Source organism: Lissotriton vulgaris, chromosome 2_1 (assembly GCF_964263255.1).
Source record: "Lissotriton vulgaris chromosome 2_1, aLisVul1.2, whole genome shotgun sequence".
Lineage (NCBI taxonomy): Eukaryota > Metazoa > Chordata > Amphibia > Caudata > Salamandridae > Lissotriton > Lissotriton vulgaris.
Window position 1 is genome coordinate 372,827,426 of NC_141687.1, and position 27,498 is coordinate 372,854,923.

Here is a 27,498-nt window from a genome sequence, read left to right on the forward strand (position 1 = left end):
ATTTACCCAAATAAAAATGTATAAGATTAAACCTAAATTTGGTTAACAAAAATCTATGAAAGGGGTTTGTGACAAAACATAAATAGGGCTCAATTGCAGGGGAATAGAGTGAGAGATAATGCAGTCGTACTGTAGACTTTTGCAATTCTGCTTCTTCTCGGAGCAAACGTTCCCTTGTCATAAACTGTTTTTTAATTATGTCCACGTCCTGCTTTGTTATACCAGAGGGAGCAGTAAATAAATCTGGGCGACCCAGATCATTGAAGGATTTTTTTATATAGACCAACCATGGGCACTTGAAACAGTTCTCCAGACTCATCACATCCCTCATGATCATATGATTTAACGTTAATTCTGGGTTTAACCAAGTCTTAAGCCAATATAGCAAGGGTGCCAGTCTCACTTTATCCTGGACGTAATCCAGGCCAAGTTCCATATGAATGGAGAAAGTCGGGGAAGATTGGGGGAGGGACAGGAGAGAACGTAAAAACCTATTCTCCGCTAGTTGGATTTTATCTATGCATGCATAGCCCCATAATGGTGCGCCATATAAGGCCACGGGAAGGGATTTACTATTATACACCTTTATGATTGCTTTCATTGGTCTATGTCCCAACCTTTTGGCAAAACCTAGGGTAGCCATAGATGTTCTTGCAACCGCTAAACTTTTAGCTCGTATCTGAGGACTCCAGGTCCCCCTACTATCGAAAAGCACTCCCAGATATGGGAAGACATGGACTCTCGACACTACCTCACCTCTGCAGCAAAATGTTTTTGCTTTGGCCCTTTTCCCCTGGTGGCCTAAGACCATAGTGTGATCAAGTACTTACCTGCATAGAAATTAAGAGAGTAAATTAATTATTTACGTCATTTTGGCGCCCGAACAGGGACCCCTCCCCCACCTCACGCGCCGGTTGGTGCGTTGCAACCTGTGTCCCCTGCCGTCAGTTAGCTGGAAACATACGCGTATCGGCAGGATTTCCTGCATCTCCCTCTGACCCACGGAGGTGACGAAGACTGCGATCAGTACCCAGACGAGGCGGTGAGGAGTGCGGAGGATCCCGACCAGAGCCCAGCCGAAAGAAGCAAGGTCCGAGGTGTCAAGAGGCCCACCAGTTTTCCGAAGTTTTCCGAAGTTTTCCGAAGTTTTCCGAAGTCCCGAGTCGAGTCCAGTCGAGTTTTCCGAGGCCTTCTGTTTCCGTGGTTCCCGGTGAGTACCATTGCTGGGTCGTATCTAGACGGGTTTGGGTACGCAAGTCCGGTCTGCACTGTTTTTAGGCAGTGTATCTGTACTGTTTAGCAGTATATCTAGTATTCCGAATTTCTGCATTTTTGCACTGTTACCACAGTGTATCTGTACTGTTGAGCAGTACATCTAGTAAAGTGGGGTCGTCATCTATGTTTTTAATGTTTTTGTGATTAATGTCGTGGTATGAATGTGACTGTTTTATGTATGTTACTGTGTTTTTGTATAACTAGTTAAAACTCAGAATTAAGTATTCAGGATTGAGCATTTCAGTATCAAGTAGGCACAATGCCGTTTTTCAACAAGTTAAAGCAGATAGGAACTAGGAAAGGGATGTTAGAGGAAGAAATTCCGATCCCCCCTAGGGACACTCCAGGTAATTTTATGTATAATAAACATGGCATAGACGCCATATTGTATCTAGAATTATGGACCGAGTATACAAAGCACCTAGAGGAAAGATACCGATGGCCAGTTAACGGAACATGGGATGCCGAGTGCATCATTAAGGTAGAAGAAGCATTACGGAAAAAGAAAGCCAGACAATCCCAGAAAGACGCCATAGAATTTTGGCGTAAGGAATCACATAAACGTGCTGAAAGAGCACTCCGTAGAGAAGACAGACTCAGAGAATCAGAAAAGGCCCAGGAAAATGAATTAGTTAGCGAAGGAATACGAGTAAAATCAGAACAAATAGATCGCATCCGAAATAGTCAAGTGAACAACATGTATCTTTTGGCCGAGGGTACGCCTGACGCCATTTCAGAAATACCGAAAAATCTGCCGTCACCATTAGTTCCAACTAAAGTAATGCACAAGACTACTAAAGACATATTCCTAAATTCCTACCTAGAAGATGTAGCCCCAGCTTACACCAATCTGCCTGTTCGTGCCCTGCCTACTAACGGGGACGGGGGTGGCGTTCCGCCCCCAGGTCATGTTCCGCCGGTACCACAACAGACTTCTCCTATTCCGCCAGCCCCGCCACTTCCCCTACTCAAAACTGACCTACCGAAACCACGTTTGCCTGATCCACCTAAACGACAAGTTCACGTTCAGATACAGACTCCCCAGGGAGGTAATGTACAAGCGTCCGCTTCAGGAGGTGCGACCGTGGGTCCTCAGACCCCGCCACCAACTCACAGATTCAATCTCAAAGATATGCAGAGTCCTCTCACCTACAGGTCTCCCCACTCCTCTAATTCATCCCGCCTCGACGCATTGAAAGAAAACATGTCAGTCTGCAGATATGATCCAGTACCCGGAAAGGACGATTTAATGATATTGGCATCATTACGGTTAAGATCCGCTACTGATAGCTTGTTATGCTATGCAGGAATGAAGGATCGTCTAGACAGAATATATGAGTTTGTTCAAACAGGAAAGGACTCTGACAGTATTAAGGATGCCATGGAGAAACAGAAAGTTGGCATGCAAGCACTGATACTACGATTTTTCATAAACTGTCTAATAAGAGAACGAGACAGGCCCGGAACAGATCAGAGTGAATTAGACGCATTGAACAAGTGGGGTCAAAATATAGCTGATGGAAAACATGACAGACAAAATTGCATAGAGTCCATGTACAAGAAGATTAAGAAAGCAGTGATAGCAGTACACCAGAAAGAGAAAGAAAAGGCTTCCTCCGAGGAGGAAGAAGTACAGGAAGAATCCGAAAGAGATATAGGAACAATAGCATATGTAGGTAAGGGAACTTACCTTAGGAAGGGTATCCGTCCGGAGAGCAAGAGAGTTTTCTTCTCTGCCTTAACAAATCCGAATTCTGCTGAGCATCAGTTCCAGGAAACTGATAAACGGCTTCGAGATCGAGTTGGGTACCATGTACTCAATTCTATGGATGAACAAGAACTAGCCCGATCAGCTGTATCATGGGCCGAAAATGCAGACATATATAATGATGACACAGTGGCGCAGACATTTCTGAACCTCTCCCCCGACGAACAGAAATTAGCAGGTGTATACATGATTCAGCACCTTCTCATCAAATACAGAAAACATTATTCTGATCCAGGTCCCTTACACGAAACACTAGAAGCACTACTGATGGATAGATGGAGAGGCTTAAGTACCAAATTAATTCAAATAATTCTAGAACAACGACATCGATATGATACCTTTGTAAGCTCTGAATATGTTCCCGCCCCACCTCCAGAAAGGAAAATGTACCATATGCAGTGCGGGGGTGGTATTGAAAGTCAGAACCCCTTACGAGAAGTGCACCCTGTTATGGGTGAGGATAAAATTTTGAAACGCGTGTATGTACACACGCCTCTGACTAAATTAGAACTGTTAGAAATGAAGAAACTAGTACCATGCCATGATAAAGACCCTGCAGGTTTTCACAGAGAGCTTAAAGACATGTTACTGATGGGAGATTACACGTATGATGACATCATGAAAATGTTGAAAGTATTATTGCCTACGGGAATATTCGAGAAATTAAAGGAAAAGGAATGGGAGGTGGGAGACACAAAGATAGCATGGGCAGAAATAGAGGACGAAGAAAGAAAACGGGTTCCAGGGTTAGGCCTTGGGGACAAAACTAAAGCATTACCAGGTTTGATAGTACAGGTCCTGCCCAGATTGTTGACAACTAGAAAAGAAGATTGGGACGCAATCTCGTCCTGTAAACAGAAACAAGATGAAGATACTAGTGACTTTTATTCAAGATTCGAGAAATGTTTTATTATAAATAGTGGTCTAAAAACTAGTAGCGAGTCATATCCACACCTTTTCGTAACCAAATTAGTCGAGAACGCCCTACCACTAGTTAAAAATAGAGTATACAAGGTCGAGAGTACATGGCAAGCAAATACGCCATCCCAGATGTTACAAATGTTACAATATCACCAGAATAGAATTAGGGAAGAACAAGATCAGGAACAGAAACGTATGAAAGACACGAAAATGAAAATGTTAGTAGCTCAGACGGTCCCATCCGACAGTCACAGAAAAGGTACGACCCAGACAAGTCACACTACGGCTCCCGTTAAAGGGACATGTAACTACTGCAAGCAGCCAGGTCACTACGTACACGAATGCCCAGTTCTGAAACATAACATAGCGACAGGTAAAACTAAAGAAAGACCGCATCCGCCTAGACAAGACCATAACCAGCATCAGTCTACACAGAATACACAGCCTATGCATACATCCGCACAGACAGCACAGACCGTAGCAGTACCACAGCCACAGCCCATTGCTGCAACTCAGCAAGTTTCACAACAGATGTACCAGTATGCCCAGTCAGCTTACCCCGAATATTCCCGATATACATGAAACAGCCTAGAGAGGGAAGGTGGCTTGCCTCTTATTGAGATTCCCGTAGATCAAGAAGGTCCTTATGTACATAGTCAAGTATTAGGAAAAGACAGAAAATTCTTAATTGACACAGGGGCAAGTCGCACGACAATAAGTCATGATGAAGTTCCAGGGGCACCCCTCTCAGGCTCACAGAATGTTTCCCTGGGTTTTTCAGGACAGCCTATTGTAAATGAAGTATCCGAACCAGTTCCCCTGGCTGTGGGTCCATTATCACGCGTTACAGACCTGTTACTCACAAAATCATGTCCGGAAAATCTGTTAGGAATTAAAACATTGAAGGCTCTAGGAGCCATAATCTGCTGTTCCCCGGAGGGAGTTAGACTCTTTCTGCGGGATTTCAAGGGTCATTACGTTCTTCGTGAGTTTGACGTCAGATTGAAAAATGTACCTGATTACTTGTGGGCAAAAGGCCCAACTGATGTAGGATGTATGCACATTACACCATACCGCGTTACACTCAAGGCAGGTGTTGTATTACCCAGAATCAGACAATACAAGTTACCACCCGATGCTGTAGTGGCTTTACTGAAAATCATTGAAGAGCTCATTGCCCAAGGAGTGGTCGTAGAGACCGACTCCAATATCTGTAATTCACCCATCATTCCGATTCTTAAACGTACTGATCCCAATGCCCCGCCAGTATATCGGCTGGTGATTGATCTTCGAGAATTGAATAAATGCATTATTCCACAGTATCCTGTGGTCCCCGATATATCATCTCTATTGACTGCTATTGATTCAGAAGCAACGTTCTTTACTGTAATTGATCTCAAGAACGCCTTCTTCAGCGTGCCTATTGATCCAGAGAGCCAATATCTCTTCGGATTCTGTTTAAATGGACGCAGTTTCAAATTTTCGCGCGCACCTCAAGGATTCACAGAAAGCCCCAGCATCTATAGTCAAGCACTGAAAAGACAACTAGATTGTATTCAAATGCCAGTTAACACCGCTTTACTGCAATACGTCGATGATCTGCTGATCACCGCACGAAGTGAGCCCGAATGTGAAAAAGCATCACTGACAGTTTTACATTTCCTGGCCGACAAGGGACACAAGGTGTCTCCTTCGAAGCTACAATTCTGTGTTCAGCAAGTTGTGTACTTGGGTCACTTGCTGTCCAAAGTGGGGAGACAGCTCACTCCCGATCGCATTCAGTTAATTGCAAATATGCCACAACCCCAGACACAAAAGGAAGTGCGGGCCTTCATAGGCCTCACCTCGTACTGCAGACAATGGATTCCCCAGTATGCATTTCTAGCTAAACCACTCATCCAGTTAACGACACAGGAGGCAGCGACTTCGACTGCCCTCCCTTGGACTCAGGAACATACACAAGCTTTTGAAGACTTAAAGAAAGCCTTATGCCAAGCACCAGTTTTAGCAACACCATGTTAAAGCAATCCGTTTACACTTTTTGTTACAGAACGTGATGGTACAGCATTGTCTGTCCTCACTCAAGATCAAGCAGGTTCACATAAGCCTTGCGCTTATTTCTCTAGTACATTGGATTCAGTAGCACAGGCACTCCCTGCGTGCTTGAAGTCAGTAGCAGCAACAGCGTTAGCAATAAGACAAAGTGATTCAATTGTTTTAGGTCATCAGTTAACAGTTCAAGTACCACATTCTGTAGAGGTTTTGTTAAACAGAACCCAGACTCAACACTTAACTATAGCACGACTGACAGGTTATGAATTAACACTATTCCAGCCACACATAGAAATCAGACGTTGCAGCATCCTGAATCCAGCAACACTGTTACCGACAAGTATGACAGATCCAGCCTCACATGACTGTATAGAAATGATTAATGCAGTAACGAAACCTAGACGAGACTTAACAGATGTTCCATTGACAAATCCAGACCTGACACTTTATGTGGACGGTTCATGCATGAGAACAAGCATAGGAGAATTAGTGGCCGCGTATGCCGTGACCACTGAAACTGAAATTAAAGAAACACATCGTATTGACACACTGTCTGCTCAAGCAGCAGAGCTCATCGCTCTGACCCGAGCTTGTATTCTAGCCAAGAACAGAAATGTTAACATATACACAGATTCCCGCTATGCCTTCGGAGTTGTCCATGACTTCGGAGTCCTCTGGCAAGAACGAGGTTTCCTGACCTCTCATGGGGCCAAGATACAGCATGGCCCCCTCATTCAAGCACTGTTAGAAGCAATACATTTGCCCTCGGGCATATCAGTCATGAAATGTAAGGCACATACTAAAGTTACAGATTCCGTTTCCCAGGGTAACGACCTGGCAGACCAGACAGCAAAACATACAGCACTGACTCACACCCAGACTACTGATGTGACAAAGACAATAGTACCGACACAGTGTATGGCAGTTAGAGATCCCGCCCTAGACGTAATTGATATCCAGACACATGCTACTCCAGATGAAATAAAGAAATGGACTGAACTAGAAGGGATTCAGACAGATCAAGGTTGGGTGACGAAGGGAAAATCTATATGGTTTCTCCCCGACTCAATGGTTCAAGTCATGATAAATACAGCACATAGCCCGGCACATCTAGGAGAGAAGGCGATGTTAGACAGTTTACAGAATCTCTGGTACAACAAACACTTACGAGCAGCAGCAAAACAGAAAGTGCGTACTTGCATGATCTGTTGTCAGTTCAATCCAGGTAAAAGCGTCCCTGTAGAGCAAGGAGGATTCCATCCTCCCGATCACCCTTTTGAAGTCCTCCAGATGGACTATATCCAGATGAACAGTTGTAGAGGATTTAAGTATGTCCTTGTAATTGTTTGTGCTCTGTCCCGCTGGACCGAAGCATACCCAGTCCCAGATTACACTGCTCCGACCACTGCCAGACAGTTGGTTCGTGAATTCTTCCCACGGTACGGTTTGCCCCGTGTCGTGTATTCAGATAACGGACAGCCATTCTCGTCCGAATTGATGAGACAAGTTTCCCTCTTGCTAGGATATCAGTGGAGGTTCCACTGTGTCCGACATCCCGAAGCAGCTGGCCTTGTAGAAAGGCATAATCAGACACTAAAAATCCGCCTTGCCAAGATCTGTCAGGAAAAAGGGGTCGACTGGATAGTCGCCCTGCCCGTGGCACTATTCTACATGAGAATGGTCGCCCACTCAAGATCAGGGCTATCCCCGTACGAAGTGGTCTTTGGCAGACCACCGAATATGTGGGGGACGCCCATTCCGAAAAAGATCACTGATGTTGATTGTAACATGTTGACAGATTACCTTGCCTCCTTGATGTCTGCACTCCAATCATGTCGTTCACAGGTTGCCGCAGCCTTCCCTGACAATACCGATGTAAAGGCGCATGAGGTCCGTCCAGGGGACCTGGTTCTCGTCCGGAATTTCGACCGGAAAAGTCCGCTGGAGCCCCGCTGGAAGTCTCCGAAGACCGTTCTCCTTACCACAAGGACCGCTGTGAAGATCGAGGGGAGAAAGGGGTGGGTCCACACGAGTCACATCAAACTATGCAATGAACTAAAAAACGGACTGAAACAGGACTCTGACTCGTCCACCCCCACCAAAGACTGTGTTGAAGCAAAAGACGTTACCGTCTCTAAACGAGAAAAGACTCCCCAAGAACTATACCGAATGAAACTCCGATCTAGCAAGTCAGACAGTTTAATTGTTTAAGTCCTCCCCTAGGTGAATCGGTTAAATAGTTTCTGACATGTATCCCCTAGATCGAGATAGAGAGAGAGAGAGAGAAGCAAAGAAACGTACATACTGTAAATCACTGCGTAGTCACTGTATAGTGACGTTGTTAATAATGTTTTTTCTAAGTATTCTAATTATTATTGCCAGCATTCTGCTACCTATATATTGGCCTATTTTCAGGCGTGAACAATCTGCTTACAATGTTTCTGCTGAACACACTTTTAGTGAACTTCCTGCACATGAACTCTCTTACAGACTTGCGCTGCGCAACAATACATTCATTAGTATGTTACACCATTCCCATCAGACAAATAATGCCACCGACTGTTGGATATGTGGCCGACTCCCTCCCTACCAGAATTACAAGGGAGCTCTGCCCCTCTTTCCGTACCCATTCACTCACAATGGCTCCTGTGGAGCATGGTTTAAAATAATTAATTCCTTGGATCCTGATATTGCTGTTTTCGATGGAGGCTGGGTTTGGGGAAACTTGAACTTAGTCCTGCTCAACGTCTGTTACCCTGATAAAGAGGGACTTCCCACTCGAATAGGAACTGATCTAGAAAATGAAGTATATGGATTAGGTAATTACACAATTAGCCTTATGATCCTTACTGTTGAATCTGAAACCGCTCCAGTTTTGCCCCATATGTTAGTATTACCAGTTACAGGTGAACTGTGTGTTAGTAAGAAAGGTTCAGTACACGTAGGTCATAGTAAATGCACTACTGTGGTCGAATTCAGTGACCATGGTAAATCATCCTTCAAAGCTATCAGTCACTCCTATTTTGTTTGTGGTCATACCGCATACATACGTTTGCCTCCAGATTGGGATGGTACCTGTTACATTGCATTCCTTCTGCCACCTGTTTTTCTAGCTCCCCCAGATTACCATAGAAATACGAATCTAGTACAGAATAGACCCAAAAGAGATATTCCACTTGTCGACTACACAGAAACGGCATGGGAACAGTACACTGATTTCAATAAAGGATTCTTCTTCTTTCTAGGTCCCGTCCAAAACAGTAAATTAATACGCAGATTAACCAGAACACTTGAAGCAGTAGTACATGAAACTGCCTCCGCCTTAGGTAACTTAACAGAGGAGCAATCTGCTATGCGGGTTGTTGTCCTTCAAAATCGTCTTGTGATTGACGTCATCTTGGCAGATAGAGGTGGAGCCTGTAAGGTCATCGGGTCAAGTTGCTGTGTTTTCATTCCACAAAACGCACCATCTGTCTATCAAGCTATTACCCGTCTGCATAAAATTGCAAATCAGATACATCAGAATCCAGGCACCTGGACTTGGTCCGGTTGGTTCTGGACAACGTTAACCGCTTGGGGATGGAAGATCTTATCATTCCTAGGCATTGGCCTTGTTATAGTATTCAGCTGCTGCCTGTGCCTACAGTGTGGGCCAGCGATTTGTGGACTGTGTGCCACATCCTGCATTGAGCATTCCAGTTGTCTCTCAAACAGTCAAAGAAAGAAAGATGAACATATAATGTTACAAGAACAGACTGATAGATTCATGAGGATTGATATATCATGAAGGGTCCGTAGGGAACAAGGAGGGAATGAGGTAATATAAATTTTATGGTCAAGTTATGTTCCCTAGCGCGTACCCCACCGACTCCATGTACGAGTTAAAGTGCATGTAACTTCCCTCCTGTACCAGCTATGAAGACGCAAATACATTTGCGTCCAACGTTAACTTGTCCTCTTTCAGACCCACCATGAATGGGTTGGATGGTCCGTTCCTAAGTATGCTATGCCAACGTCTTTTTGTAGTGTACTCCTACGTTTTTTCAGCCCTGGCTGAAGTAGGCCCTGAATCTCTGCCACCGAGCCTCTTTTCTGGCTTCTGACTGCGAGGGCCCCTGCCCAAGCAGCCCCCGTACCCGTGAACTCTGACTTACTTCTAGCGCGGCCCTCCGTGCTCAGCTCAGCCTGCTGCCTGCCAAGATTGACTATAACCTTCGAGTTATCTGTTTCCCTCCCCGAAAATACATTCCAGCCTGCTAGCTTCAGTAAACATCCTTCCTCAGCTACAGGGCTAAAGGGCCGACCTGTCTCTATGCAAGTAATTCATAGCTCCGTTGCCATGCTTCCATGGAAGGCCCCATGCCCCCACGCTTCTCATACAGACACTCAGGCGCTTATACACGCACTCACAGCAAGTATAGAATAGCTTCTGCTCTAGAGACCTTTCTGCCCAGATAGCTTAGTTCCTAAACATCAGATATCAGATATGATAGAAGCACAAGTTGATCTGACATGCCAGACTTCTGTCTCTTTCCGTCAGTGTAAATGTCAAGTCCCCTGCACCCCTCCAATCACACGTCATGCAGCTGCGCGCGCATCCAAGTTTCCGATTTCTGCTGACATTGCCACCTTTTCTGTTAGTGCCACCCATTCGTGACACCTATCAGTGACGTTTCCAGAACACACCTCTAGTTCACGCCTCTTGATTACGCACATGCACCACGTGTATATTGTTATCTTGTCTTCTCTCAGCTGTTACGCCTCTTGCACTGTAAACCTATGTTATGAAATAAGTATATAAGCTATGTACTGTTAATAAAATGTTAGCGCGCTCATCTATCCCTTCTGACACCCTGTGTGGTGGTCAGAACATGATATCTTGGCCATGACTATTCCTTTTTATGGAATAAAACCCCTTAGAACTCTAACACCACGGACTCTGTTTTCTTTTATTTCTGATTGAGTTATTATTGATCAAGTACTTACCTGCATAGAAATTAAGAGAGTAAATTAATTATTTACGTCACATACTAAGACACTATTACCCGGGGACATGTCCGCAGCGATGGAGGAGGCGCCCAATATTGGTTGGGGCATTACCCTGCGCTCATGGAGGCCGCCAGACCAGTGTCAGATATGGCCTATGAGGTGTGGAGGGGGGGGGCCCTTAGTATACTACTACCTGCATGACAAGATCGAATAATCGGCGCACCGGGGGTGCCCCACCATACCGACGCACCATGACCAAAGATAAAACTTCTGGCAGGACGACAAACAAAGCACCATGGATAAGTACACTGGAGCAGGGACCAAAACCACTGAACATGAAGGGGCCTCCACCATGCCACCAGACAACACTGTGCTACTGGCAGCAATCACTCGGACAAGAGTGACACTAGAGGCTCAAATGGGCGCAGTCGGCTCAGCGGTATCACTGTTTCGCAAACACCTATGAAGGGCAGTCCAACGTCTCACAGAAGCGGAGACCAGGGTCTCGGGAGTGGAGGATGTAGTCTCTATACTACAGATGAAGGTCTCCTCCCTGGAAAAATGCATCAAAGGCCTTGCAACACGTGCAGAAGACGCAGAGGAGCGGACTCGCAGGAACAACCTACGTCTGGTGGGCTTCCCTGAAAACTGCGAAGGCAAGGACGCCGAAAAGTTTATATTGGAGTGGCTGGCCTCATGGATGCCGAAGGAAGCCCTCTCCACCTGTTTCATTGTGGAACGTGCACACAGAGCCCTGGTGTTGCGCCCAACCCCCGGAGCACTGCCACGGCCCATAATAGCGTGCATCCTTAAATATCATGACCGCGACTCAATCCTCAGACATGCCAGGTTAAAAGGAGACCTATTCCATGACTCGCAGAGAATCATGATATTCCCAGGTTAAACACGACTGGTCCTGCAGCAGCTGCAGTCCTTCCAAGCAGCCAAGGCGTGGCTGCGGGAGCTCAAAATTCTATACTCACTCCAGTTTCCTGCTCGACTACGAGTTGTCTATAACTCATGTACTCTGTTCTTTGACACTCCAGAAGATGTATTGAATTGGACAAATGAACAGGTATGACCTAAACGCCACATTCCTCCCCGGCGTGACTTTGACTCTTCGTCCAGTGAATCGCCTACCTGGGCAGTCAAAGGATAAACAAAGACTCCGCTCTAGGTCCACATGGAAATCCAAGAGGCAAGACAACGAAAAGACAGCTTCAATGCAACATGAGTAAACTTGAATCCGGGTCAATGGGAACTGAACTGAACAGTGCCTATTGTGATCAGGACAGCCACTGTTTAATATTTGTGGGCTGGAACATCCGAACATACACCCTCTCTTTTAAAAATTGCCATTATGGTCTATGGGTATTCAGGGATCCATTGGAGGAATGCTCTGTAAAACCCCTTTTGGAGTCGATGTGGTGCTTCATCCGTGATAGATGCTTCAAATTTTCTGAGGTATTGGGGTTGGGGCGGGTTGGATTATGGGTTAATTTGTTTATTTCTACCCTATGCTTAGACACTGTGGCAATAGATAAATACTTTACTGTGCAAATGCATCCTTATAATTGTTTCATGCATGTCAATGCTGTCTCTAACAACTGAAGCCCCACTGAGCCAACTACGTACCATGAATTGGAATGTCATGAGTTTACTTGATAAAGTCAAACCCGGTGCAGTGCTCCGCCAAGCAAAGCGGTCAAAGGCTGACATAGTAATGCTACAGGAAACGCATCTTATGGACACCGTGACACCCTGTTTGACTCGCTTTGGCTATTGTCAGGTGTATCATGCGGGATTTGCTCGGGGCTCCAGGGGAGTTGCTGTTTTGATACCCCACCGAATCCGTTCTGTACACACCTATGGACGGACACACATGGGAGGTACATTATTGTCCAAGGTACTCTATATGGAGAGCACATAGTAATAGAGCATTTATGTCCCCCCACCACATTCGCAAACATTCATAGAATGTCTACTGGACATATGGGTACACCTGCCGGAATGCCTCGCAATTGTAGGTGGTGACTGGAACGATGTCAAGCATGTCTCTGCCGATAGAGGGCGCCCACCCAGGGCCACATAGAGATCAAGAGAGTCCAAACTGCTTTCTTTTGTACACATGGTGGGATGGGATGACACATGGAGGACGCTCCACCAACTCGACCCAGGCTATACCTATTACTCCACCGTACGTAACACCTTCTCTCTGCTTGACCATTTATTCAGGCCAGGGAACCATACCCAGAGACTAGCTGAGGCCTCAATCCTGCCCAGTGAGCTATCTGATCACTCCCCAATTAGGACAATACTTATCATTGGCCCACAAAGATCTCCATTTAGATGGAGGATGTCCCCATGGCACCTGCACCATCGGAAATATAGGGACCACATACAAAAAGCCAAGGCAGAATACTTTGACCTTAATATTGACACTGCCTCCTCTTCCGAGATACTGTGGGAAGCTATGAAACCTATAATAAAGGGGGTTGATATAGCTACATTGCAGCGAAGCAGAAGCTCTGGACGTGTGAAATCTCCCAGTTATGAGCACAAGTAACACTGCCCGAAAGAAGCTTTCAAAATGGGGAAGCTCATACCGCTCGCAGAAATCTAAGATTCACTCAACAACAGTATCCGAACGAAGTAATGGAAGAAGCCAAACGTACCTGGCTGGCATCTCAGAGTCGAATCTATTGATGAGGTGATGAATCCAGCAAGTTATTGTATTGATTATGTAACCAGACCACGATGTCCACTTTCCTCCCCCCCCCCCCTGCCCCCCCCCCTCTACGGGATATATCGGGAGGGACCCTTACAGATCCAACAGAAATCGCTAATAGCTCTGCACACTTCCTTGGGGACCTCTATCGGCCCAGAGGTTATACATATTTCACTGATCGAGAGTTTCCTAGATGATATACCACCACGTACCATCCCTGAAGACGCGTGGGACTCCTTAGATACCCCCATCACCCTTGAAGACTTGAAGAAGTAATGACAGCTGGGTCCGAGTTACGGGCGGGCCGTGGCCCTGGTCCCGATGGAAATCCTAGTGAGTTTTAGAAAGCGTTCATATCCCAATTGGGCCCTCATCTTCTCAATGTTGTTCAGGAGGCGGTCGAGACGACGCGACTGCCATCAGACTGGCGGCATGCTGAAATATTGGTTTTCCCCAAGCCGGGTAGACCACCTGAACAACACTCCTCTTGCCGCCCAATATCTCTCTTAAACATTGAAGCAAAAATCCTCCCCAAAATTCTAGCGAATCGGCTAATACCCCATCAATCGGACATTGTCCATTTAGATCAAGCGAGCTTTAAGCCCCATCGTTCTACCCGTCACAACATTCGGAGGGCCCACAATGCACTCACAGTAGTGGATCGCCTGGATAGACCGGCAGCCCTACTATTGGTAGATATGGACAAAGCCTTTGACTCTATTAACTGGACCTATCTATTTGCACTCCTACCACTTTATAATTTTGGCCCACAGTTTATAGCGTATGCCAAACTCTTATACACCGAATAGACAGCTACGGTTCGTGTCGCAAATGGCGTTTCGGCCCCTTTTTCAATCGGACGGGGAACGCAACAGGATTGCCTGCTACCCCCTCTTCTTTTTGTGCTGGCCATTGAGCCACTGGCCATATGGGTCCGGAAAGATGCGTTGGTTTGGGGGTTTGAATGGACGGCTAATATATCAGATCGTATAGCATTGTACGCCGATGATATACTTTTCTTCCTTACAGATCCATATAAAACAGGCCCTAGAATACTGCAGATCATGCAGACCTTTGGGGAAACTTCAGGTTTATATCTGAACCCACAGAAGTCCACTATCTGGCCCCCGTGGGGCACCTTGGAGCGCAACAACTGGGCCGACAATCTTAAACTGGCAGCTGACGGACTGTTGTATCTCAGGGTTTTTCTATCCGAGAACTCCGAAACTTCATGGGACCGGAATCTGGGCACTGTTACCGAAAATTTACGATCCAGCACGCAGCTCTGGGCTGGACTCCCCTTGTCTGCATACGGAAGGTCTGCCATCTTCAAGATGGTTTCCCTTCTACAGCTACTCTATCACCTACAGAACCACCCACACCCTATCCCATCCCCTTGATTTAAACATATCAATACCGTATTGGGACAATTCTTTTGGGGGGGGGGTGCATCCCGGGTAGCGCTTCACACTTGTTTTCAATCCATGTACTGCGATATCGTGGTGGCAGATATGCAGGCTTATGTTGCGGCATCGCACCAACAGGTAATAAATGACTGGCGTTATGGACCCGGTGATGATCTGACAGCGTTACAACACTCGAGACACTCAAAAACACTTGGCAGGCTGATGTCCGCCCGCTGGACACAGACCATTGGACCGAGGCCTTGGAGTCTCCCGGGGTGCAGCCATATCCTCCCGATTGCGACTCATTCAATTTAAATATTTACATACAGCATATTATACAACACGCAGACTGTGGAGAGCGGGCCTGATTGACTCCCCATGTGTCTACGATGTCACAATGAAGAAGGCTCTTTCATACACACAGTTTGGACATGCACAGCACTGGATGGGTTCTGGTCGGGGTTATTGACATGCCTAGCAGAAGTACTTGGATGGGAATTACCTAGATCCCATAGGTTCATACTACTACACATTAGATCCCATAGGTTCATACTACTACACATTACAGACACGATTGGTGGTTACAAAAACAAGAGACACCTCATTTGGCTCAGCCTTACCATCGCCAAGCGAGACATTGCTAGATCATGGAAATCGGAAACACCCCCTACTTGTAGAGCCTGGTGACATGGAATGGACTTCTGTATGGGATTGGAGATCCCGGTTTTCCAGGCACGAGTGTGCCCACAAAAACATCCTAAAATTTGGCAAAGATGGGTGGATTACCAGGGACTGGTCTTACCAAGGCAGGTAACGATGGCGGACACTATTGACTCTGAAATTCAGACATGACGCACAGAAGTGATGTATGCGCAGTGACAAGACTTTCGAATTATGGATCATATCTAACCACTGTATATGTAAAGGTGATATACTAACGCATTGGGATTGTTTTTGTTATAAAATTGTCATATTTTAAAAGTGTACACTATGATGATGTCTGTATGGGCCCCATAAGGGATGACTCAATACTGAAAATATGCTAATAAACTGTTATTAAAAAAAACGTGCATAAGGTTACACTAGTAACATTCACAAAGATGGTTGCCCTAATCTAACCTATTTAGATTGATTCCCTGTCATAGAATACCAAGACTGGTCTTTCTTAAACTAGTTTGGGAACCTCTGATCCTAGTCTTCAGTGCAAAACAAGCTGAAAATATTTCTCCCCAATCTTACATCCAGCCTTGCTATTCTATTGAAGATTTCAATGAAGCTGCGTGCTCATCTAAATCAAATTTCCTCTCTTTTCTCCTCTCTGGTTCTACTAGGAAGGTGGCGGTCTCCCCCGACTCCTCCCCCCTTGGGACTGCAGACCCCTTTGTGGTCGTGTAAATGAAAACAGCTCTGCTACAGCTCTCTGTGTTCCTAAAAATCTGAATGCAGCACCTTTGCATGCAGTGGCAGGCACTCATATCATGAGTCATACAATTGCTCTTCATGTTTTAAATGAAACACATGCACTGTGAAATTAGTGGTTTCTCACTGCTCACATTCAAAATCCAGCGGTGACTGGCAACAAAAAAGGGTGGCAAACATGCAAAAAAATTGTTTTTTTTTTACAATAATCTTCTTTCTTTTCATTTTCTTTTCCGCTTGTAACCTGCTTTTTGTACTTTTCAGATCGTCATCGAATAGAAGAAGAGGAAGATGAGGAAGACGAGGTAGATGACATCAAAGTTTCATCATTTCGGGTAGATTTGAAGGAACTGCTACCCAGTGTGAAGGTGTGGTCAGATTGGATGCTTGGATACCCTGATACCTGGAACCCACCCCCTACCTCCCTAGTGCTCTCTAACGAGTAAGTTTCTAATTCTGTGGCACTCCTTTAGATTCCGCCCAAGGTCATCTCTTATACTTTGCGTCATTGTTCCGCCTTTCTATGCAATTGTTATAACCTACATGGTTGATAAATGTGTAATTACAGTCTCTACTCTTGCTGACAGTTATGTGGTATTCACTAAACATTCACCTGCAATTTGTAAATGTCTGATAATTTGAAAATAAAGATTTCTGATTGATACTTCTAAAGGCAGATTCCTCACCATAAGAATATCCTCAGGCAGCAGATCGGATGTGGAGACTTTTCTCAGCAATACACCAGCTTGCGATAGGTGGTGCTGTGTGGCTCAGCAGTGACTGTGTTCCACAAAGAAAGTAATGGAGCAGAGGTGCTTAGAAGAGGCACCCTTGTGTGCCTTGAGTTCCTTTCTTTCCAAGCCTTTCAATGTAGATCCGAAGTTCTTCTCCCAACTATGTCGGTTTTCCAAAGCCTTTCAAAACTTTATAGTGTGCATGTACCAATGTCGGGATTCAAGCTGTGCCGTTACTAAGTGAAGCAGATGTTGGTCTCAGACCCATACAACAGGTGCCTCTGGTTCTTAGGCTACTGTCATTACTCGAAATTGTGCAATAACTGCACCCTCCTGCACCTGAAACCAACCTGGGAGTAGGAGGTGAAACTCTGTTGCAAAACATCAGCGGAGGTTGTAGTCAAAATATAGATCTCGCTCCAAGTGGAAGGGACATTCACAATCCCATTTGATGGGTCAGTGTCGTGTGAAGTCTTGTTCCCACTAAATGTTTTACGGTAAGTCGAGGTCAAAAGTGTGTCATAAGCGCAGGAAGGCTAAGTAAGTGTGAAGCGCTCTGATACCCTATTGGGTCATGTTTGCTCTATATAAAACACCAAATAATTAAGTGTGACTCTATCCCATTACATCACTTGAAATGAGGGAAGATGGCACGAGGGTGCCAATCCAAGGGCCACACTCCACAAGCATCTTCCGACTGATCTTGTCTCACAGTTGTTCCTGTCACATTCTCAATTCTCTGGGCTGTTATTGATCTTGGATTAAATTACAGCCTTCTTAAATACAACAGACTCCCTTGATTAGCATTTGACCTCATGGAGTCACAATGGGCCCCAGTTCAACTTCCGCTGGTGCGCCCTCCATTTGCACCAACTGACCCAGTGAGAACCATGCCTGCACCGCACCGGTTCATACTTCCACTCTGGACCAAGGATCCCATGCAAGTCCTTTCTGTACCGACTTATCCAGCACAAGCCCATAACCCGCTCTCAATGCAGCCATCTGACCTTCAGTTGTTGCTCCTGGCCTACGTCTCATTAGGAGATCAGAAATGAACAACCAGACTCTTCAACGTGTGCTGCGACGCCTGTACTATCCATAGGCTGGAAGTCTTATTTGGATCTAACTCTGACAAAGCTCAGGATAAGCACAATTTTCCTCTTGACACTGATGATGGTTAGGAAGTAGACAACCTGCTCCCCAACCTTACTATTTTGATGAAGGGCTGTTATTAAATTTACAAGTGGGCTAGATACATCTCTACAATTTCCACCTGGTCACCAACTGAAAGAAATGACTAAATTTCCACTAGTTGCGCTAAGGGCTGCAAAAGTGCTGGATTTGCAGTTGCTTACTGTTGAAACAAAACCCTACAGCTAGGTCTAACTTCTTCTGAGACTCTTACAAACACCCTTAAGAACTCTTGGTGTAAGCTGTGCTTGGGCCCTCCAATCAACCTGTTGGCGGTCTACATTGGCCGACACAGATTAAACAAATTTCCTGACCAGGCACCCTACGCCTGAAAGCCTGGTATTACATGCGCCAATGAGTAAAGTCACCCATAATGTTTTTCCAACCAGTCCTCTTGATCGTCAAAATGTATTGATGCCTCCTGAGAGAGATTTCTCTCTTAAGCCAGTTTGGCCTTAAGTGCTTTGAATGTGGGGTACGTTTTGGGCATGTTCACCCATGCTTTAAGTGATATGGCAGCGAAATATTGGTGACCATCCAGGAAGACATCCGAGCCTCACTGGCTCAAACAATAGATGAGGGCCAGGAAACAGCAAAGTATGCCTTGCATGCTGATTTCAACATTACGGACTATGGTGGCAGAGGTAGTGGCTGCAGTGTTGTGATTAGAAGGCACACCTGGATGCGGTCAACTGGTTCGCCTTGTAAACCCTTTGACGGCTTTAATGGCGTTTGTTGAGAAGGCTGATTCAGTGCTTGAATGATTTAAGAACAACAGAGCCATGGCATGATCCTTGGAACTCTTGGCTCCTGCCAAGCAGTTTCATCAAGAGTACAGGAACTTTAAGGGTTAGTCAAGGGCACTAGCCTCCTGGTAACACCGGCCTTCCAAACCTGTGCAGCAGCAGCATGCCTACTCCTTTTGGGGCATAGGTCACGGCTGCTGCAGAGGACATTTACATCAGCAGATATACGTCTTTACTGCTGCCAAACAGCTTTAACATTTCTTCACAGGCCCATGCTCAGTAGGAAGGAGGCAGCATATTATGTTTCCTCCTCAATTGGAGATCTATCACATAAGGCAGATGGGTCTTACAAATCATTAAAAATGGCTACACCCCTTTTGTTTTCCCATTCTATTTTCCCACATTCATCATCAGAGTAACTCAGTGCATCGTTCTGCTCTCTTGGCCCAATGTACCGACTTTTGGTGACTAAGGCTGCTATAGAGTGGGTACTGGCTTTAAAGATAGGGAAGGTGTGGTGTTTGCGCTACTCCCTTTTCTTGAATAGGAACGGATGCTTCAGGTTTACATGGGACTTATGCCCACCGAATGCCTTTCTGCCGAAAGATAGACTTATGATGCTTACCGTGCCTCAAATTCTTTCTGCTCTGTACCTAGGAGATTGTATGGTGCCCCTGGACTTGCATGATGTGCATTATATACACTGTCTTGCAGCCCACTTGCATTATCTGCAGTTCAATATGATTGAAACTTCCAACTTGCCTTTCTCACCTTCTGCCTTACCTCGGCTCTTTGAGTGCCCATGAAAGTGATGGCAGTGATCACTGCCCATCTTTAGGGATACATTTGTTCCTGATTCTAGTTGATTGGCTGCTGAAGATTCTCTCATTGCAGTTATCCATAGACCATCTCCGTTCGGCCAAACTACTGACATCTTCGTGATTTTCCATCAACAAGTTAGTCACCCCACCCATGCCCCATGCTCAAGATTCCTTTCATGGGGGTTATCCTTGACACAGTGGTGTTCAAGGTTTTTTGCCACTGCAACGCTTTTGGGGCATTCAGGATGTGATCCTGATGTTTCGTGTTCAATCCTGGATCTCAGTAAGGACACCTCTGTGGCTTTTTGGACACCTAGCCTCATGTATCCTCCTTATCCCAAACTCCAATAGCTTATGTGGGCCCTGCAGTGAAATCTCCTGTTTTAGTGGCTCTAGCATCCTCACAGACAACATGACTGCAGACAACAGGCAGGCAGAATGGACTCCTAGGTCATGTGCCGGATGCTTTTGTCTATGGAAGTGTTTGGACCAGCAGAACATCTTTATGGTAACCAACCATCTAGCAAGATCTCTGAATGCCAGAGCAGATGTCCGCTGGTGGATCACAGTTGCAACCTCCACCCTGATGGGGCAAGAGGCACCAAAGACCAGTAAGGCATGTCCTGGATAGATCTGTTCTCTAGCAAGAACACTTCAACTCTACTGCGTACTGGTGATTTTTCCAGAAATGTCAGTGGGAGTTGCATTCAGTCTATGAAGGAACACAGGCCTCATTCCTGCCACTATCTCTTCTCTCCCCTCCTGCATTGAGTTCTGAGGAAAATCAGGGCGGACTAAGTCATCTTAGTAGACTATGGACTGAACCAGGAGAGTACGGTATACAGAACTCCTGAGCATTTGCCCTCAGATCCAGCTAACATTTCAGGAAGACGTCCAGTATCACTAACAGGGGAGATTACTGGATCTAAGATTTTGCAACCTACACCTCAGTGCAAGGATTTTGAGAGGCAACAGTTAAATGTACTCAATCTTCTGGCCACAGTATTCGATGTTATCCTTGCAGCCTAATGCCCTTCTACAAAATTCATCTACACAGGGCGAAGTTAGTTGCCTGGTGTAGAGCTCGCCATACTTCCCTTCTGCAGGCAAAACTTTAGAATGTGGTGTTTATCATTGGTCAAGCAAGACGCTGCAGTGGGCACAGGTAAGGGCTATCTACCGGCTTTTGGCCTTTCTGGGTTTACCTGATCAATTATCTCTAATTAAATCCCCCGTTGTGATGCATTTTTTCAAAAGTCTGATTTGCATGTTTCCCCTGAATGCTGCAATGGAACTTGAACGTAGTGTTCACATTTTTTACGTGCAAGCTTTTTGGGCCAGTGCTCAGCTTCTCATTGATACTACTAATTTGCCAAACAGTCCCCTAATTGCCATTACCTCTGTTCATCACTAGATTTAAAGTAATTTGTGCTCTCCATCCTACCGCCATACACCACCTTCTTTCTGGACAAGTTAGTGCTGAGATGCCTTTCAAGGTTTGCCTATCTGTCACTTTGCAAAAAATGTCGCTCCACCTCGCCCTACAAAGGAGGATTAACTCCATCAATTCGATCCTGAAAATGCCTTGAGCTTTCACGGGAGACCATCATACAGATGGATCATTCTGGATGCTGATTTCCTACCTATAGAATATTCCCAGACACTTGGCTCCGGAAGTGACACAATGGTGATGCCATAAAGTGCCCACCCCAGTGCATCAATGTCGTACCTTTTGATCACCCTTAAACGTAAATCTGGAACACACTCCCATCATATTTTGACATTCTCCTTAAAGAATTTGATCAAAGTGCTCATGGATGTCATGGACTTTAAAGCCCTGTCATGATTGTGACATGCAAATGGCGATCACTGACCCTGACAAAAATTGCTTGGGGTGCTTGCACGCCAAGACCATTAACGAATGTGGAGCCAAACTGTTCATGACTCCTGTCCTTGATAAGCACTGGCTCAATGCCATTCATACTAGTCTAGGTCCAGATCGCAGTCTGTCTTTTCCCTCCTTCAAAATCTTCAACTGAACACAATAGAAGAAGAGCCATGGGGACTAGTCACTGAAACATCACTCCCATTTGAGAGGTAAATCCCCTCAATGCTCTCCGCCTCCCATGGAGTCTTCCTCCAAACCCAAACTGATAGAGATCCCTCCTCCTCTGGAGCCTTTTCCACTGGAGCCACCTGCACCTCTTCCAGACCCAAGTCCTGCTCTAGTGCTTCTTAGGCTTACCCTGAGTTCCTGGCACCGCCACCAATTTTCTTCATGAAAGCCATGCTGGGAATATTTATGTGTGCAGCAGTCCTCTCTGCAGTGCCTGCTGGACCCCTAGGACCTTTTGGGATTCTGTTCGGAGTATCACACTCATTGCTGTTCTACCATCAGTTTCACTCAGAATGCCTCTAGCATCATGTGTAGGCTTCCATGTGTAGATTCATTCACCAGTTGACATTCTCCTGTGTTGACGCCTCCTCTGCTCCTCCCCAACGACTCTTTGAGAGAGGCGTGTTGCTAAATTTAAAGCGATACTCCAAAGATGCAGGATGAATTTTTTACGAATCATTAAAGAACAAAGAGCACGTGGATACTTCTTGCAAAGATGCTGCCAGACTAAGTCTGACCTGTTTGGATCAGACTCCAACCTGATTCAGATGCCGGATACTATCAAGGACTACACAGACAACAGCAGCGTGGCAGCCAATCTCCTACCGTTTCTGTCGTGTTGCCTTGGAGCAAGCTTGTGGCTAGATACCTCTCTGGAGGAAGCAATGGACTGCCTCTCATGGCCAGCTCCCACTCAGGTTGCCTCATATAATGCGGTGTTAGGGAAAGCAGCTGATGTACTTGAGCATCATTTGTCCACTGTCAAGACTAAGGCCAGCATCATGACAGAGGCCCTACAGCCACTCCTTGCACCGACGCCGCTGAGCCTTTACTGCCTTTAGCTGAAGCCATGTTGGACCCAGTCGTTCAGTTCCGGGGAAGCCCACCCCTGCACCAGCAGTGAACAAGTTAACGGCAAGAAGATACATGCTAGCCCAGCGGATGTAGTATTTCTGTCAGTCTACATGGTTTCAAAAATCTTAGCTGTGCTGGCTTCTTTGTGCACTAAGCAGAATTCGGGATGTTTTCTGGCAGTGTCCCCAGATGGAGAGCAGCTGCCTCTCTAGAAGTGAATTTATGCTGGCAGGGTGCACACGTTAGGCCACAAAAGAAACTGATGGAGCTACCTACAAAGGGCACATTTAAAGCATGTGTGTGTGTTTATATCTATCTGTAGATATACACGTCTACCTGTGTACATTTGCTTAAGATGTTCTAATTTGACTTTGTGTTTATATATCTATATAAAAGTAGATATATACTCATATAGATACAAAAACAGATTTAAACATTTGAAGCAAATATGTAAGATCATGTATTGTCTCAAAGAATCACTGCTCTGCAGTGAAAGGTCACTGGGCAAATTAATGCATGCGGCAAGGTGAAGTGTCTGTTTTTTGCTCTTACACCTCTCGGCTGTGTTGGTGGGGTACAATGGAAGGGGGCAGGAGCAGTAGCATGGGCCTGACCTGGCAACTTTCTAGTAACATCAGTGATAGAGAGTCAAAGGAACTGGAAGATCTGGGTAAGAAAGTCTTTTCAGCTGGCAGCCTGTGCTTGCTCCCTAAATGCAGCCTGTTCGCTGGGAAGGTACTACCAAAGCTGACTGGACATGACACAAATAGTGTTGAACATCTAAGAGACTACTTCGCTGAGTTGGTTTGGGATGACTTAGATTCCTCTAGGCAGGTCATTAGAGCAGGGATTGGTATTGCAGATTCTGCTGTTAGGACCATGGGGTGGGGGAAGGCGGGGTGGGGTCTTCTGTGGCAGTGTGGAGGCATGCATGTTTCAGGTTGACTGGAGTCTTCGGTGATGTCAACCTTGATGGACATGCTTTGTGATGGAGCAATGCTTTTTGCGGACAAGGTGGATGCCATGTTTGAGTGTTTTGAGGTTGGCAGAGCTACGGCTCAATCTTTCTTTCATGATTAATCGCTCCAGATCTTGGCAGACAACAATGTAGTTGATCAACAAGCAGGTAAGAGTGGGATCTCAACTTCTATGCTGGGAAGTATTGGCAGTCTGGGCATGGGCACTCTTGCATAGAATTTGGCTAGTCGCCAACTGTGTGGCTGGATTTTTGAACACACAAGCCAGCAACCTTAGTCAGAGTCGTTTTGCAGCTCAAGAGTGACATCTCCACCCTGAGGTGGTTTGAAACATTTATGTCTTGTGGGGCACATCACGTGTATCTGTTTGCCACTCATAGACATGTCAGTTGTCTGCAGTTCTGTGACCTTCAGTGTATGCTGCAGGGAACTTTGGGGTACACATTTCGACTGAAACAGAATTTTCCACTTTACTAGGCTTTTCAACCCCTACCCTTTATTCCTTGGTTCTGAAAAAGATTTGTCAGGACTGAGCCAAAATCCAAGTCCGTTTCATTGCCCTGAACTGGCAGAGAAGGCTGTGGAATGCAGACCCTGTTCCCCTGCTCAGTTTTCTCCTCAGGGAGGACTTTCTTTGCCACTCAGAGGGTCAGGTATGAAACCTCAACTTCCAGTGCCTCCATCTTCATGCCTTGCAATTGAGCTGGGGCAATAGAAAACTTTACAATTGCTTCTTCAGTTGGTCGATTTCCTTTCAGCCTGTACTTCCACCAAGAATATCTACCCCAGCAGTTGGAACAAATTTGTTGCTTGCTGCGCAGAACACGGCGTTAACCCCTTGAATGGCTCGCATGTCTACAAGTCTTTCAGTTTGCACTTTTTGCCCCAGCAGGGCTGTGCAGTGGGTACTCTGCCTTATGGACTAGCCAGCCCTGTTAAAGAGCCCAGTAATAGGATTTTTGAAGGGACTCACAAACCTTTTTCCATCCATTCCTTTTGTCATGCCAGAATGGGATATGAACCAGGGTCGACCTTTGTGATGGCTGCCCTGTTCGAGCCCCTACATGGTTGCCATTTTAGACTGCTGACTCTGAAAAGTGTTTTACAGTTGTTGTTAATTTGTTCAGGCATGTCAATGAAATGCAAGCGCTGAGCATTCGCCTACCTTACACATGCTTCTTTCGGGCCACGTTGGTCCTACAAATTAAAGTAGCTTTCCTTCCTAAGGTGGTGACCCCTTTCCATCAGGGGCAATCTTTTTCTCTTTCCACTTTTTACTCTCCGCCCTATCCCGCCAATGAGGAGGCGAGACTACACCAACTACACCCCCAAAAGAACAGTCAGTTTTTACATCAACTGTACAAAACAGATCATAATTGACAGACCGCAAGAAGTGCAAGACTGTCTAGAATAGCAATGTTGTGCTGAATAGTTTAATGCATCCAGGTGTGCTATGCCTGTCCGAAGAAGGAACCGCCAGATAGAATCCAGACCTATTCCACTAGGGCAAAGCCTTCTACTTACTTACATGTTGATCAGGAATGTTCCTGTGGCTGAGATCTGTCGGGTACCGCTGATAGAGCGCGCAGGTCACCCGACTAACTTTGTTACCGGATAATGCACACTTGGGCCCATAAAATAATATTTTCATTTACACTTTAATCAGGTAACCTACACTCTATTATCAGTAATTCAGTTCACTTCTGTTTGTTTCCATGTACCTGACTTACCAATCCTTGAAACAGTTACCTATGATCACAATGGATCAGGGAGCTAGCTGTGAGAGTAAGTAGACAACACAAAATACCATGTATCATTGAAATAACGGTTTGTACTATTTATAATGACCACAGACTCAAGAAGTTTTAAACACCTTTATCTAATCATCATCTTCGTCATATGCCATGAGAATGAAATTTACACAGATCAAACTATCTATAACTAGGATTAGAAATATTGTATAGCTATGAATGAGAGTAAGAATCATTTAGAAACCGAAAAATAAAGGGAGGGAAAATAAGGAACACGCTATTTTAGACAGACTTTCACAACTTTACTAAAGGCGGGTAAAGAAAGGGAACATACTAATCAAAGTAGGCTTTCGAAATACACTAACGGTTCAGAAGAAACGAAACTTATGCAATTTGATTTATCCAGATGTGCTTATTCTCTATAGGGAGGGTAAGAATGGAACAAACTATATATGTAAACGATTCCGCTTTTGACTAAGGGTACGTGGAAAGTGGAACACGCTAATAGACAAAATGCACGAAAATCTCATTTATAGAACATTTCGAGAAAAAAAGAACGTATGCAAGTATATTTTATTCGGGACGTTAGGAAAGAGGTTTAGGAAAGACAAGTTATATTTACCTAGACAGAATGAAGACCAACCCTGGCCACGGGTCAGTTGGGAAAGGCGAGAAAGGACCCTCAAGGACTTAGGTTGCCAGTAGGCGAGCAGGTACAGCTCATGGATAGTCAGGACAAGATAACCCCAGGATTTGGATCAGGACCGGGTTCACCAAAGGGTACGATCAACACCTGCAGCTACTCCCTCTCTGCAAGGAATCTGCCAATAACCCAATTGGGTTCTCGAATCTCCCAGCAAAGTGCTTCACCAGCACTTAAGGTTTCCCAAACCCCGACTGAGTCTGTGGAAATTACGGACAGAGTGCTCCGCAGCTCTCTGTATCAATCACCTATAGAGTTCGTTGGGTCAGTGACAGGTCAGCTATTCGGACAAGTCGGACAATTTCTCTAGCTAAACCTAGGCTAGTTATACTGTTTTCGGGTCAGTGTACCACCCACCAATGTTGCAAGTGAAAGGTTCCCTAAATTCTGATTGCTCAAAGGAGGAGGTTAAGTCATCACATCACCTAAAATTTAGACTTTCTCAGGCTTAATATTCAATTTCGAACCCACCCCTTAGATTCTAACTTCCCATGGCATATGAGTAACAGAGAACAATGGGGTACACAGCAGTTAAATACAATTGTATCAGAATTAGGTACAAGTCAGCTTCTTCGGCTAGGTTGGAGTTCAGGTTCCCAGGAGCATCTTGGCTTCGGCTGCCAGCTGGCTGGGTTCCACTGATGCATTGCTTTTCTCTTCCCCCATCACGTGACTGGGACCATATGAGCTTCAAATATGGAGTAGTAAGCATCTCCCAGGCCCACAGAATACGATTCATGAAAAGTAAGCGAAAACAATTTAGAAACACAAAATAAAAGTTACACTGTATACCATGAAATGGCTTTACTACACCACTTACTTTATAATAACTATAGCATTAGGGTAAGTGCAGAACAGACAGCTTTGCAAAAGCGGCAATGCAAGCATAGAGCATATGAGAAAACAAAGCAGCCATTTTATCTGTACTGCGCATGAGCAACAAATTCCCACCAGAACTGCGAGTGCGTCACATCACATGGGTATGACCGACGCATGCGCAGACTAAATTCCCGCAAAGCAGTGACCATTTTAAAGGCAAGCGTATT

The 27,498-nt window shown here is 45.4% G+C and overlaps 1 protein-coding gene across 2 annotated transcripts in view; it reads left to right on the top strand.

Annotated features, from left to right (window-relative positions):
• Positions 1 to 27,498, top strand: part of SMG6 (SMG6 nonsense mediated mRNA decay factor) — a 1,283,123-nt gene that overhangs the window by 656,374 nt on the left and 599,251 nt on the right. For both annotated transcript variants that reach the window (XM_086955188.1, XM_086955187.1), the window contains exon 12: positions 16,823 to 17,000. In XM_086955188.1, the coding sequence (XP_086811314.1) occupies positions 16,823 to 17,000 (178 nt within the window). The remainder of the gene's footprint in view (positions 1 to 16,822; positions 17,001 to 27,498) is intronic.